The following is a 12,207-nucleotide window of genomic DNA, read 5'->3' on the forward strand; positions in this document are numbered from 1 at the left end:
TCCAAAAAAAACCTTTTTTTTTCATGACGTAAAGCACGGTTAGTCACGCGTTGACCCTGCTTCCCTTGCATCTTGCTTCATTTTTGAGTTCCGGTTGGATGTTGGGGGGTTTCATAAGGACAAGCCATAAATAAAAAGGCCCAGTGTTTAGCATCTTTTCCCAATATTTTGCATCAAAACCTTTGATCTTCTTGTTGGTCATTGGTCGGTATCTGGCGAGACATTTACCAGTGTTTCCCTACTGCTTAAATCTTGCGATCTGCCCTCCATCGATTTATTATTATCATTTACTGGACCATACGCGACATTTATACCCAACCGACACTAAAAAGTATATGACATGGTCGAACAAGTCAAAAAGGCCAACTACACGTTGGTCGTCGCATTATGTCTGTTTGCCTCAATGGGCGGGTTTCTTTTTGGATATGACACTGGTGCGTAGACTGTGGTTATACCTAACCTGTCTAAGAAGCTTATGCTCAATCATGTATGATCAGGTACGATTGGCGGCCTCTTGAATATGCAAAACTTCAAGGAACACTTTGGGAGCTATAGTCCCGCATCCGGTTATTACTTTAGCAACGTTCGAACAGGTCTCATTGTTGCTGTCGTCTCAATTGGTTGTTGCATCGGATGTCTTGTTTCGGGAAATATGGCGGATCGGATCGGTCGACGTGGATCCATCATTGTTTGGACCGTCGTATACGCCATTGGTATCGTGATTCAAATATCTGCTTCTTGGGCTTGGTATCAGATCATGATTGGAAGGATCATTGCGGGCGGAGGTATCGGTGCTTTATCGACGCTTGTTCCAATGTATCAGTCCGAAACGTGTCCAAAGCAATTGAGAGGCATCCTCGTCAGTTCCTTCCAACTGTTCATTACACTGGGCATCTTGATTGGCTACTGCGTCGTAAAGGCGACAGAAGGTACGTGTCGCTCAAGAACTGGTACCAGAGATCACCTCCCCTCATATACATTTGATCGCCAGGCCAAGCGTCTACGAGTGCATGGCGAATCCCTCTTGGAATTTGCTTCATCTGGGCCGGCGTACTTGGTATAGGCATGGTGTTCATGCCCGAGTCCCCTCGATACCTGTTGAAGCAAGGTGATCAGTCTGCATCTACCAATTCTCTGGCCAAGATCTACGCCACAAGCCCAGATGATCCGTTGATCCAAGAAGAGGTGAAAGAAATTGCTGAAGGCATCGAACGAGAAGAGGCTGAAGGCACTGCATCATGGGGCGAGTGCTTCACAGGAAAACCGAAAATGTTCCGTCGATTACTTATCGGACTGGGAGTAATGATCCTCCAACAACTGACCGGCGCCAACTTTTTCTTTTACTATGGAAACTCCATCTTCCAGTCGGTCGGAATAGATGACTCGTACATCACCGCCATTATCCTCGGCGCAGTCAACTTTGTCTCGACAATACCCGCATTATTCCTTGTACAATATTTCGGTCGCCGCATTCTCCTCATCGTCGGGGCGGTCTGGATGTTCATATGGTTCATGGTCTTCGCATCGATGGGAACCTTCCATGACTCCAGCGACGCAAATGTCGGCCGAGTCATGATTGCTGCGGCTTGTATGTTCATCTTGGGCTTTGCCACGACCTGGGCACCATTGGCATGGGTCATTGTCGCTGAAACCTATCCCATCCGCGTCCGATCAAAAGCGATGGGAATTGCAACCAGCGGAAACTGGATGATGAACTTTTTGATCTCCTTCTTTACGCCGTTCATCACATCCGCGATTGGATATAGATATGGATACGTTTTTGCGGCCTGCTGTCTATTCGCTGCATTCTTTGTCTTTTTCTTGGTGCCTGAGACCAAGGGACGGAGTTTGGAGGAAGTTGATGAGTTGTACGCGGCTGGAGTGCCGGCATGGCGGAGTGCCAACTGGGACCCCCAAACGGGTCCTCATGGCAAAAATAACGGACTGGAGTTTCAGCATAAGGAGGTGGTGCGGGGAGATAGTGCTGCAACAGTATAATAACGCGAGACTGTTTTGGCGGCCCGAATACTGACACAGCAATCTTCTGTTTTTCTACTAGATATATAATATGTAATATGCGCTTCCTCCTATCTGCAACTCTTGATCAGAAATGCACAACACTTCTCTAGGTACTTCGGGACCATGAACCATGAGAGCCCAATCATGTCTTGGTTTACAGTTGCAGTTTATAGCGATTGACTAAATCAAACAATGCATCTATCCTACTCTATAATCATGTTAAATAATGAACAAGTGCCCTGATATAACGAGTGGTTGGTGAATACGGAAAAATCGCCTCCACTACGATTCCATCTCCTGAAGTACTTTCTTCACCACGCCTGCCACAGCCTTCCTCGGTGCCAAGGCATCATCCACCTTTGCATTTACCTCCTTCATGACCCTTCCAAGATCCTTGACACTCTTTGCCCCAACATCAGCGACGATCTGCTTCACAACGCTCTCAATCTCCGCTTCACTCATCTGCGCGGGAAGATATTGTTCCAAAAGCTTGCACTCTGCTTCTTCCTGTTCAGCCAGATCCGTTCTACCCCCGCTACGGTACGATTCCGCAGAATCGCGCCGCTTTTTTATGGATCGTTGGATAATGGTTGGGATGGATGGCATGGCAGATGCGGATTTTTCGGCGTAGGTGATGTCCGAGAGAAGGGTTTTGATCACTCCGGAGAGGTTGGTGTCCTTGGCGCGCATGGCGGTCTTTAGATCCGTTTTCAGACGGAGGCGAATGGCTGAAAATGAGAGCATACGATCAGATACCCACAGCAACAGTACAGTGAGAACAGTATCTCATTACCTTCATCATTAGGAGAGGCAGCAGAAGCAGCAAAGAATCGTAAAGATCCACTTCTCACGACGACTGGCTGCACCGCCCTGGCAATGCTAATGTGCGCTGAGGCACGACAAGTGGTTCCAGCGATAGAACGAATCATTTCGTTCGAAAATTGTTGCACCAAAAATGTTAAAATCGGTCAACCTTGCAGAAATCGCAATTTGGCGATGATGTTGCATGACTTTGCATGACTCACACTCCTTACGATCAAAAAGGTCGCAACGATTCCGTTGCAAACTCTCCATTCTTCCCTCATGTCAAGCACAATGTCCGCTTCAAAGCACATATCACGGACCTTCGGGGGACGTCTTTGGATACGCCCAACAACTTCAAAACCTGCTCCACTTGCCCTCTGCTTCCCCATTCGGCACGCATGTGCGTCAACTAACGCTCGCATTGCAAATGCTTCACCTTTACCAACTCATTCAAGACCAACGCCTATTTCGGGCAGAAACGGCAACAGCGGGGTTGAACATGTGTCGGAAACGTATGATGTTATTGCGTTCTCGCTTCTCTGTATATCCATGGGGTTTCCTTAACTCTTGCATATGCCTTTACAATAGACTTCTGGACGAGCGGTTGTACCATAGAATTGCGGACGACACTATGGATAACCTCGTAGAGGTTTTGGAGGAGCTAGGAGAGGAGGTGGACATTGACGGATATGATGTCGTGTTTGCGGTGAGAAGCATATACCTCTGATGGACGAACATCACCTTTGTTCTTAGCATTGCTTCAACCTCAGAGCGGTGTTTTGACCTTGTCCCTTGGATCCTCGGGGACCTATGTCATCAACAAACAACCTCCAAATAAACAAATCTGGCTGTCGTCTCCAGTGAGGTAGGTGTTATGGTAGGGCAAACTGTAATGGTCACAATCCAATAACATCACTTGACCACTTGCCAGTGGCCCAAAACGGTTCGATTGGTCCGCCTCGACAGAACAGTGGCAGTGTTTGCGGACAAATGAAGTCCTTGAGGATATGCTGTCTCGTGAATTATCATCACTACTCAAACTTAAAGTAGATATATCGCCATCCCTGTAGATATTTGCATCAATACATTTTTGCTGCGCTCGCAATCACTTCATCGAGGTCATGATCAAGATCCAGATCTGTGAATTTGGTTGCTGACGCGGTAAAGCTCATGTAACAGTTTTAGACAACAATCACCGTTGTTCTCCATCACCAGCAAGACTATCTATATCACTAGTCCCATTGTCCCCCCGCGTTGGCGCGTCGGCTCGTCTTATTTCTGGAGATTGACTCGCTTGTATCGACACGCTTTCATCAATACCCAAATCTTCTTTAACCACTGCTTTTCTCTTATGTCGATCGTCATCGGTTAGTGGTCGTCTTGTCAAGGTCAAGCGTGTCGGTCGCTCCCATTCTTCCTCCTCCTCGTTGATACCCTGACGGAAACCGAATAAATTGAGTACCAGACGGGGGTATATATGAGCCCATCATACTGGTTCATAGTGATTCTTACCCTTGCTCGCTTTCGCTTCAGATTTACGCGTCCCTCCATTCGCTTATAAAAGACGCCTCGATTATCGTTATCGAACCTTAATACCAACTGTCGAAGGTGCTCGGTTCTTGCATCATAATGGTAATCTCGAACATGACGGAAGTCGAATTCCTGAAAACCAGCACGCGAATTAGTAAGGAAATTGTTCTAAATCTTACGAAATGAACGGAAGTACCTCCTCGCCCTCCTCGTCCGACCCAAACTCTTCTTCTCTGTTCCGTTTCGCCCGGATCTTTATTATAGACTCTTCTGTAGGTGTGTAGTATCCCAATACTGTTTCTTGGGTCTCCGGGTTCTGAAGAGGCTTCAGGACCGCTTCTTCCAAGGCTAATGCTTTATCAGAACCTGGCTCAATCTACCAATGGAAAGGCATTGAGTCAGAAACCTGGAATAAATATAGTGAACATACGTGCTGACCTTCTTTCTCGTTGTCGCTGATTTTTCCAGTGGATCACAATCAAATACAGATAAAGTCACACGATCGGGCCACGCCCCGCTGAAGTCAGGGAAAATAGGAAAGATCTCAACCGCTTTCACATCCTTCCCATCAGGATGTTTGAGATTATCGATCGAAAATTTCTTAACCGCTTCAAAAGTATTCTCAATCGTCTTGAGCTTATCTTCTTCCGTGTGATGTATGTGTTTTGCGAGCTTTTCGTCCCGCATGATAGACACGCCCATTCTATGTTACGAAGGAGTAAATAAATGGTCGTCCTTACTGAGGCACCAGTTCAGTCTACCCGCTACTCACTGTCTCTCAATACCCATTTGCACTCGTCCGTACGTTTTGGCTTCTCCGGCCATATTGACATTCGTTCTTCTCAAAAACAGGGGTGAATTCGCAAAGGAGATCTCTTTGGACTTTGCCTTTGCTGTATTTAGTTGATGGGGCTTTGCAAGCAGCTCCTCATCCTCCGGGTCAAGTTGTTGTGGAACCAGCTTTGCTGCATATCGATGAACAGCTTGTTATTAGCTATACGGGGGCTTTCTCCAAAACGAGAGGAACCATGGACCCACCATCCGGATTACGAAATGAGTCCTCCAAAAATCCCATTCCTAGTGGCGCGCATGGAACCCCGTTTTCATTATCTGGTCCGCACACTTCAAAGAAGAACTTGTCGGATAAAGAGTTTGGCTCGTAGCGGTAAAGCCGGTCTGGCGGAAACGGGTATTCGAGAAGTTTGGGCTGGAAAGGAAGATCTGGGAGGTCGTTCCGATACACGTAACGAAACGCCCAATCGTTGCCGTATCTGACAGGAAAAATACATTGGGTTTAGGACTATGAAGAGGATCGAAATGAAACATCACGCTATCTAACTTCTTTGTCTCCTGCTGTCGGTGCTTCGACATTATGACCGTGAAAGTGCCCTGAATCCACCGCTGGTTTAAAGCTGGTAGCGCGGAAGCTGAAGGGAAGGTTTAGAGCTGGAATCGACACACACGTAACCACACTGCTCTTGATCGCTTGCTGTGACCGGTCACGTGCTCTGGTCGTCGATCTGAATACCCTTCGTAGAGGAATAGATGGATGCTTTTTCCAAACGAGCTTCCATCTCTGTTTGGATTACATTTCCCATGAAATTTTAAACGTTTCTTGCTGGAATGCAGGGTCCTTCATGTGCCATAACCAAAATCAAATCATACAACAGCGTGCTTTGTTTATGTACAATTTATCGACCTTGTCTATTCTGCGGTATTGCGACTGCTTGCTTTCCCAACATTTGGTCCATCCACCGACTGACAAATGGGGAGGTCGGGGTACATTGGAGTCGCCGCACCTCGCTGTCTGACAGATGAGCAAACTGGCACTAGACAAAACAAGACATCCACTTAGAAAAAACGGTTGCTACGCTCGACAATTATGAATGCAACTTACACTCGTATCCTGACATTGTTTATTGAACCTATAAGCTCGACACCATTTTATTGGTAGTACAGGTTTTCGGGAAGGTATGCTCGCTTTGGGTATTGGCGTGAAGGTATAGGGGATTTGCAATGGTAAATCCAGACTCCCTTTCCATTCCAGCGGTATGTATGATGCTTCGTCCGCTCGAAGAGTGATATCTTGATGTTTGCCGTGCAAGTCGTAAAGTTTTAGTCGTGCTTCGTACGGTATGTCCGACGCGCGGTCAAATGAGACGCTTTTCTTGATAGTGAGGTGATCTGCTCCTTTGCCGTGCCAGATCAGGTATGTCCCGAGGCTCAAGCTGATAGGCGAACCTTGAGTCAGGTTATCTCCATAGTAGAGAAAACTAAGCAATACCTCTTTGTCGAAGTCAAAATATCATGCAAATATTGGCTGAAGGCCAAAGGCCTAGAAAAAAGCGGGTTGAAGAAAGGCCCTCACTAAACTATCTTTTTTCGACCTTACCAGCTGGTCTCGACAGCCATATCTTCCAGTGATCCCCGCTCTATGTGCACCAATTGTGAGTTCATAGGGTTAAATCGCACTAGAGTTGATGGAGAGCATTGATGAGCCCCTATATGTGGACATCGGGTGCCCTTCTATTGCTCACCCAGTACCAACTGACTTTCGGGGCGGATTAGCAACTTGATCCATAATCGAATCGATTCCTCGTTCGTAAGCTGCTCCAACCCTCGTTCTAGCTGATATTCCATCTTTGATTGCACATACGCATATCGCTTCTACGTAAAGATATCTGTACGTTATCGCGCTGAACTGCACCTATCTCATGTTAGATCTAAGCTGTCGCACCTGTCCAGACCGTTTTTCAGGGATCCAACCATGAATTGTATACCTGACAAGGAGCCGTAGCGCACCAAGTTCCCACACAGCATACTGTAAGTTGTCGTTTTGGTCAGTACCGGTAACATCAATCTCGTTTGAGGCGTCCACTTCGCCCTCCTCGTTTTGCCCATTTTTTTGTGACTGATCGGTCATCAAGACATCCGAGAAAACTGTCGCGTCGGCCCCTTGAATGTTCAAAAACTGCGCCTTCATCTGGTTCTTAAAGAATTTATCATTTTGTTCACGTCGCCCTATGTCATTGCACGCACAGGGTTTGTCGAAATATACAACCGAGCGTCCTTTTTCAGCGTCATTCAGATTGCTCATCACCTCCTTGACGACAACAGGAAGTTCAACTTCTCGCACTTGAGACGCGCCCATAGATGCAAGTGCTGACAAAGTACTCGATGAAATGACCATATCGATGTCATGTTCCGCCGCTAACCTTTGAGCGACGGGGTCCGTGCTCACGGGAGGCTTGCACTAAACAGATGGCACTTAGTAGTGGCCCACATATTTGCGGGCAAAACAGGACCTCACCCGATGACACCATTTGCAAGCTTGGCTGGAATTCTGTGGATCAACACAAGCCTGCGAGTTTGACATTGTGACTGGGGCTTTCATTGAAGGAAGCGCAAGCGCATGGCATTTGCCTTTCTGATGCACTATTTTCAAAAACCGGAATGCCACACTTTTGTGCGGGGACGTACTCGGTGCGATCGATAGTGTACGGTGGTCAAGGTAATACCGAGGATACTTCAAAGCTGCTGCGTGCCTACGTCTTTGTAGTTCCTAATCAATCTCTCGGCATCAGATTGTGTCTCTCATCTTATGTATATCAATCCGCAGTACCTGGATCCCGCGCTCTATCTTGTGGTTTATGTACCCTAGCCTTTCTTTGATGCCGATGGTCAAGTTCTTGTCAACCAAATAATATAGCTCTTGCTCTTCCTTGACGCGTGCCGATAAACTCGCATAGGCTTCCCTGTCTCCCTGGCTCATGGAGTCCGGCTGGAGTACATCACATTAACGCCCACATTGGCAGATTCAGTTCCTGATGTACTTCACTCACATTTGTCTTTTGCATATGCTGCAGGCGGAGGAAGTGCGCATGCTCCTCTAAACACAGGCTGGATATAGGGGTAGCGACCGGGATCTCTGCTGGCCGTTCGGTATCGGCTCTGGGCCTATCACTTGAATTATTTTTGTGGTACAGTCTTTCATCATCCGCACGATCCAATGTGAGATTGACCGCTTGGTCAACATCACTCTGACGGACAGCTGATTTGGATGAAGCCTCCTCAGGCTGTCTTAAAGATGACGGTGCTTCCAGACAGGATGAGCTTTCTACTCTCAAGTTACACGTCGTATCAGCTGCACGCGCAGAGTGAGAAATTGTGTCCGTAGATACAGGTTCTAAAAGAGACATTTTCCATTTTTCCATTTCCAAACAATTCGCTGTCTCAAGACCAGTAAAGTACCTGTCCAAGTTCCCAATATTCGTGACTCGCCTGTCTCTGATCGACGGTCATCCTTTGCTAGGCGAGCCATAATCTCAAATCTCTCTGGCGCACGCGAAATAGAAAAGCGTTCAAAGGCCTCATCGGATATGAATTCATTTTTGTCAGAGATTGGCAAAACTTCATGGTGCTGCCTAGAAAGGATTGAGTAAATGATAGTATCCATCGACTCCATATTGGTGGTGCACTGACCGAAACGCGCTTAGGTTGAATGGGGAGGTCAGAAGACGTTCATATTCAACATCGTTAAGGTCATCTGCCTCCTGTACAGTCGTCTGGCGGGTAAACAAGCTCTCTTCAGCAATTTCAATCGAAGGCTGTCGCTTGCATTTCGTTCCAAAGTCACTCCCGACGGACATGACCAAGTTCTGCAAAACTGGGAATCCCCCCACTGCCGCTCCGTGTACCTGGCCTAAGGAACTCTGCAGGGAAGGCACCAGGTAAACTCCACAGACGCCCACAGGTCCGTCCCCTCACACCACCCCTAGCTATACACACGGAAGCAGTCCGCTATCGCTACTGTCCACCTTGCTGGTTTTTTAGCTCAAGACCCGCACAAGTCGGCCATCTAGTCATTATGACTGTGCCGCAGTTACCGCTTATTCATCATGACGTAAGCACCCGATCTCCTTCGATCACTTCTTGTTGCCATGGCTATGGAGGAGATCGAGAGGGTTGGAATCGACGACAACTAGGTGGTAATTCAACCTTGCTATCGTCCTCTATCACAGGCGAAATGTCGGCAAAAGTTGGTATGTGACGGACCAAAATAGTGAGGAAAGTGCTGGACATGGAACCGTCCTCATTCACACGTTTATCTTTTTGCGTTACAGCTCTCTTGTCTGTCTCCGACAAAACTGGTCTCTTGGACCTGGCCAAGGCACTGCACGGCGTCAACGTGCGGTTGGTCGCCTCCGGAGGTACTGCTAAGGCTATTCGGGATGCTGGGCTTCCTGTCAGGTAGGCGAAAGGGAAGATATATACTCCCCATTTCTGCACGGGTCTGACTGTTTCGGAACTGAAGCGATGTGGCCGACATAACCCAAGCGCCAGAAATGTTGGGTGGTCGAGTGAAGACTCTGCATCCGGCTGTCCACGGAGGTGTGTAGAATATGTAGGGTTGGAAGGAACCCATGAATATCTTGACCTTCGTTAGCGACAGAAGGGATCGCTAATGATGGGCACTTTTCAGGAATCCTCGCCCGCGATATTGATCAGGATAATGCGGACATGAAGGCTCGGGGATACGACAAGATTGACTTTGTCGTGTGCAATTTGTACCCTTTTGAAAAGACTGTCGCAAAGGAAGGGGTCACCATTCCGGAAGCTGTTGAGGAAGTCGACATTGGTATGATCTCATAGCATGCCCGGAAGTACATGAAGCTCATCTCAGGGGAATCTGGTCTCAAAGGTGGCGTTACTTTACTACGAGCTGCTGCGAAGAATCACGCACGCGTTACGATCGTATCAGATCCATCCGACTACCCAACCCTCATCGCTGCACTGCAAAAATCTCATGCAGAGACTGGGGTTGCGACTGTTTCCGAGGAAATGCGCAAGACGTTTGCCTTGAAAGCGTTCACACAGACTGCTGATTATGATGCCGCCATATCTGGCTTCTTTCGCCAGCAGTACGCTGGAAACGGCCGACAGCAATTGACTCTCCGATACGGGGCCAACCCTCATCAGAAACCTGCTCAGGTGTTCGTGAAGCATGGAGAACTGCCATTCAAAGGTTGGTGATCTGGAGCTTTTGCCTAACATGATGAGTTGTTTGATATAGCTGACTTTTGCGAAATCGTTTTTGTAGTGCTTGCAGGTTCGCCTGGATACATCAACCTTCTGGATGCCCTTAATGCTTGGCCATTAGTCAAAGAACTTAAACAAGCATTAAACCTGCCAGCGGCTGCATCATTCAAACACGTATCTCCTGCAGGTGCTGCTGTAGGCCTCCCTTTGACCGACGTCGAGAAGAAGGTTTACGCTGTCGAAGACATTCAATTGACACCTCTTGCCGCGGCTTACGCACGTGCGCGAGGAGCAGACCGCATGTCCTCCTTTGGAGATTGGATTGCCCTCTCCGAACCATGCGATGAAGCTACTGCCAAGATCATATCTCGGGAGGTGTCGGACGGAATCATCGCGCCTGGGTACTCACCAGCGGCCCTGGAGGTTTTGAAGAAGAAGAAGGGCGGAAAGTACACCGTTCTCCAGATCGACCCGGCCTACGAGCCCGAAGAGCAGGAAACACGCCAAGTCTATGGATTGCACCTCCAACAGAAACGCAATGATCTGCTCATCACTCGTCAGGTCTTCAACAATGTGGTCACTAAGAAGGTTACCTCACTACCTGAAGATGCCGTGCGTGATTTGATTGTCGCAACCATTGCTCTCAAGTACACACAATCCAATTCTGTTTGCTACGCGAAGAATGGTCAAGTTGTGGGCCTGGGTGCTGGTCAGCAGTCCCGAATTCACTGGTAAGTTGTGGGTCATTAATCGTCTACAAGAGGAAGATGGCTGAAGTTTGGTTGCCTATCATTAGCACCCGCTTGGCCGGTGATAAGGCCGACAATTGGTGGTTCCGCCACCACCCCAAAGTCCTTGGATTTCAATTCAAGAAGGAAACCAAACGTCCCGACAAGGCCAACGCCATTGACCTGTATGTGACAGATCAAATTGACGACCGGGCGACCTGGGAATCCCTTTTTGAAGTCGTTCCTGAACCATTAACTGCCGAAGAGAGGAAAGCATGGAAGGCAGAAATGAAGGGCTTCGTACTCAGTTCTGATGCTTTCTTCCCCTTCCCTGACAATGTACAACGAGCAGCCCAAAGTGGAGTGCAGTTCATTGCTGGAGCTAGTGGAAGTGTTATGGACGACGCCGTCGTGAAAGAGGCTGATGAGAAAGGAATTGGATACGTCTTTACTAAATGGCGCTTGTTCCACCATTAGATGGAGCACCTTTGGGTGTGGTGTCAACGGGAGGTTTGAATTTTGTTTTCCTTATCACTGTACTTTTCAAATGTTATTAGATGCAATTCACTGTACAAGGTTGATGATGGTGTCCACACAAAATGTTGCATCTACGCGCCACAATCAGCTCTGCCAGCCGAATTTACTATTCGTTATGATGCCCGCCTCCCACAATATGACTCGCCACACTTGCAACTCGTTCGTAAGCCTGCCATGCCTTGTGCTTAACAGCCGCCGTTATACTTGTTGATTCCTGATGCTGAGTTCCGTACGCTGTTCCCGCTGGCAGCGGTCTAGGCAGTCCATTTGCCGAAGGCGGTAGCTTTGTAGGAAGGTTTGATTGACCTGCTTCATACGAAAAATCTTGATTTTCTCCTGCTGGAATGGTTGTTCGTCCAGTGGCCGCTTTAGGAAGACTGCGGTCGATGGTAGCTGGAATTTCTTTCATGATTATGATTTTCTGAGAATTCAACCCAATGTCCTACTCCTTGATCAAAAAACAAAAAACAAACAAAACAATCACTAGCAACTCTCTAGACCTTGTTTAAAAGAAAATGCACTAGCTGGGGGACACCACGCGCAGCGGAGA

At 47.8% G+C, this 12,207-nt stretch overlaps 7 protein-coding genes across 7 annotated transcripts; 3 read left to right on the forward strand and 4 right to left on the reverse strand.

Annotated features, from left to right (window-relative positions):
• Positions 1–117: 117 nt before the first annotated feature.
• On the forward strand, positions 118–2,262 carry SPPG_03932 (sugar porter (SP) family MFS transporter). Its single transcript, XM_016752182.1, has 3 exons — positions 118–434; positions 498–929; positions 992–2,262. The coding sequence occupies exons 1-3, from the start codon at positions 341–343 to the stop codon at positions 1,996–1,998; spliced, it is 1,533 nt and encodes a 510-aa protein (XP_016608866.1). The 5' UTR covers positions 118–340; the 3' UTR covers positions 1,999–2,262.
• On the reverse strand, positions 2,016–3,007 carry SPPG_03933 (uncharacterized protein). The gene is made up of 2 exons (XM_016752183.1): positions 2,813–3,007; positions 2,016–2,747 (listed from the first exon to the last, which is right to left on the reverse strand). Exons 1-2 carry the CDS (start codon positions 2,946–2,948, stop codon positions 2,302–2,304), a joined length of 582 nt encoding a protein of 193 aa, XP_016608867.1. The 5' UTR covers positions 2,949–3,007; the 3' UTR covers positions 2,016–2,301.
• On the forward strand, positions 2,959–5,217 carry SPPG_03934 (frataxin). Its single transcript, XM_016752184.1, has 5 exons — positions 2,959–3,335; positions 3,412–3,529; positions 3,594–3,688; positions 3,755–4,294; positions 4,357–5,217. Exons 1-4 carry the CDS (start codon positions 3,103–3,105, stop codon positions 3,891–3,893), a joined length of 585 nt encoding a protein of 194 aa, XP_016608868.1. The 5' UTR covers positions 2,959–3,102; the 3' UTR covers positions 3,894–4,294; positions 4,357–5,217.
• On the reverse strand, positions 3,790–5,797 carry SPPG_09161 (uncharacterized protein). Its single transcript, XM_016757318.1, has 7 exons — positions 5,693–5,797; positions 5,392–5,624; positions 5,126–5,318; positions 4,792–5,056; positions 4,550–4,729; positions 4,336–4,485; positions 3,790–4,258 (listed from the first exon to the last, which is right to left on the reverse strand). The coding sequence occupies exons 1-7, from the start codon at positions 5,722–5,724 to the stop codon at positions 4,016–4,018; spliced, it is 1,296 nt and encodes a 431-aa protein (XP_016608869.1). The 5' UTR covers positions 5,725–5,797; the 3' UTR covers positions 3,790–4,015.
• A 134-nt stretch (positions 5,798–5,931) lies between these two features.
• On the reverse strand, positions 5,932–9,185 carry SPPG_03937 (uncharacterized protein). Its single transcript, XM_016752185.1, has 11 exons — positions 8,836–9,185; positions 8,605–8,777; positions 8,196–8,539; positions 7,976–8,134; positions 7,664–7,915; positions 7,091–7,606; positions 6,891–7,020; positions 6,746–6,824; positions 6,638–6,688; positions 6,251–6,581; positions 5,932–6,182 (listed from the first exon to the last, which is right to left on the reverse strand). Exons 1-11 carry the CDS (start codon positions 9,000–9,002, stop codon positions 6,045–6,047), a joined length of 2,340 nt encoding a protein of 779 aa, XP_016608870.1. The 5' UTR covers positions 9,003–9,185; the 3' UTR covers positions 5,932–6,044.
• A 66-nt stretch (positions 9,186–9,251) lies between these two features.
• SPPG_03938 (phosphoribosylaminoimidazolecarboxamide formyltransferase/IMP cyclohydrolase) lies at positions 9,252–11,818 on the forward strand. The gene is made up of 7 exons (XM_016752186.1): positions 9,252–9,395; positions 9,477–9,603; positions 9,668–9,744; positions 9,836–9,991; positions 10,055–10,378; positions 10,454–11,123; positions 11,189–11,818. The coding sequence occupies exons 1-7, from the start codon at positions 9,380–9,382 to the stop codon at positions 11,595–11,597; spliced, it is 1,779 nt and encodes a 592-aa protein (XP_016608871.1). The 5' UTR covers positions 9,252–9,379; the 3' UTR covers positions 11,598–11,818.
• On the reverse strand, positions 11,631–12,169 carry SPPG_09162 (uncharacterized protein). Its single transcript, XM_016757319.1, has one exon. It carries the CDS (start codon positions 12,064–12,066, stop codon positions 11,764–11,766), a length of 303 nt encoding a protein of 100 aa, XP_016608872.1. The 5' UTR covers positions 12,067–12,169; the 3' UTR covers positions 11,631–11,763.
• Between the last annotated feature and the right edge of the window lie 38 nt (positions 12,170–12,207).

This window comes from Spizellomyces punctatus, assembly GCF_000182565.1.
Source record: "Spizellomyces punctatus DAOM BR117 chromosome Unknown supercont1.6, whole genome shotgun sequence".
In the NCBI taxonomy this organism is placed as follows: Eukaryota; Fungi; Chytridiomycota; class Chytridiomycetes; order Spizellomycetales; family Spizellomycetaceae; genus Spizellomyces; species Spizellomyces punctatus.

Coding starts and splice junctions, on each gene's coding strand:
- SPPG_03937 (XM_016752185.1), bottom strand. CDS start 9,002: ATGTCCGTCGGGAGTGACTTTGGAACGAAATGCAAGCGACAGCCTTCG. Junction 8,540..8,604: donor AATATTGGGAACTTGGACAG/GTACTTTACTGG, acceptor TGTCTCTTTTAG/AACCTGTATCTACGGACACA. Junction 7,021..7,090: donor CTGAAAAACGGTCTGGACAG/GTGCGACAGCTT, acceptor ATCTTTACGTAG/AAGCGATATGCGTATGTGCA.
- SPPG_03938 (XM_016752186.1), top strand. Junction 10,379..10,453: donor TGGAGAACTGCCATTCAAAG/GTTGGTGATCTG, acceptor TCGTTTTTGTAG/TGCTTGCAGGTTCGCCTGGA. Junction 11,124..11,188: donor CAGCAGTCCCGAATTCACTG/GTAAGTTGTGGG, acceptor GCCTATCATTAG/CACCCGCTTGGCCGGTGATA.
- SPPG_03933 (XM_016752183.1), bottom strand. CDS start 2,948: ATGATTCGTTCTATCGCTGGAACCACTTGTCGTGCCTCAGCGCACATT. Junction 2,748..2,812: donor TGCCTCTCCTAATGATGAAG/GTAATGAGATAC, acceptor TCTCATTTTCAG/CCATTCGCCTCCGTCTGAAA.
- SPPG_09161 (XM_016757318.1), bottom strand. CDS start 5,724: ATGTCGAAGCACCGACAGCAGGAGACAAAGAA. Junction 4,730..4,791: donor CAGCGACAACGAGAAAGAAG/GTCAGCACGTAT, acceptor TTCCATTGGTAG/ATTGAGCCAGGTTCTGATAA. Junction 4,486..4,549: donor CGGACGAGGAGGGCGAGGAG/GTACTTCCGTTC, acceptor GCTGGTTTTCAG/GAATTCGACTTCCGTCATGT.
- SPPG_09162 (XM_016757319.1), bottom strand. CDS start 12,066: ATGAAAGAAATTCCAGCTACCATCGACCGCAGTCTTCCTAAAGCGGCC.
- SPPG_03932 (XM_016752182.1), top strand. CDS start 341: ATGGTCGAACAAGTCAAAAAGGCCAACTACACGTTGGTCGTCGCATTA. Junction 435..497: donor TCTTTTTGGATATGACACTG/GTGCGTAGACTG, acceptor ATGTATGATCAG/GTACGATTGGCGGCCTCTTG. Junction 930..991: donor CGTCGTAAAGGCGACAGAAG/GTACGTGTCGCT, acceptor TTTGATCGCCAG/GCCAAGCGTCTACGAGTGCA.
- SPPG_03934 (XM_016752184.1), top strand. CDS start 3,103: ATGTCAAGCACAATGTCCGCTTCAAAGCACATATCACGGACCTTCGGG. Junction 3,336..3,411: donor GTTGAACATGTGTCGGAAAC/GTATGATGTTAT, acceptor CCTTTACAATAG/ACTTCTGGACGAGCGGTTGT. Junction 3,530..3,593: donor GATATGATGTCGTGTTTGCG/GTGAGAAGCATA, acceptor CTTCAACCTCAG/AGCGGTGTTTTGACCTTGTC.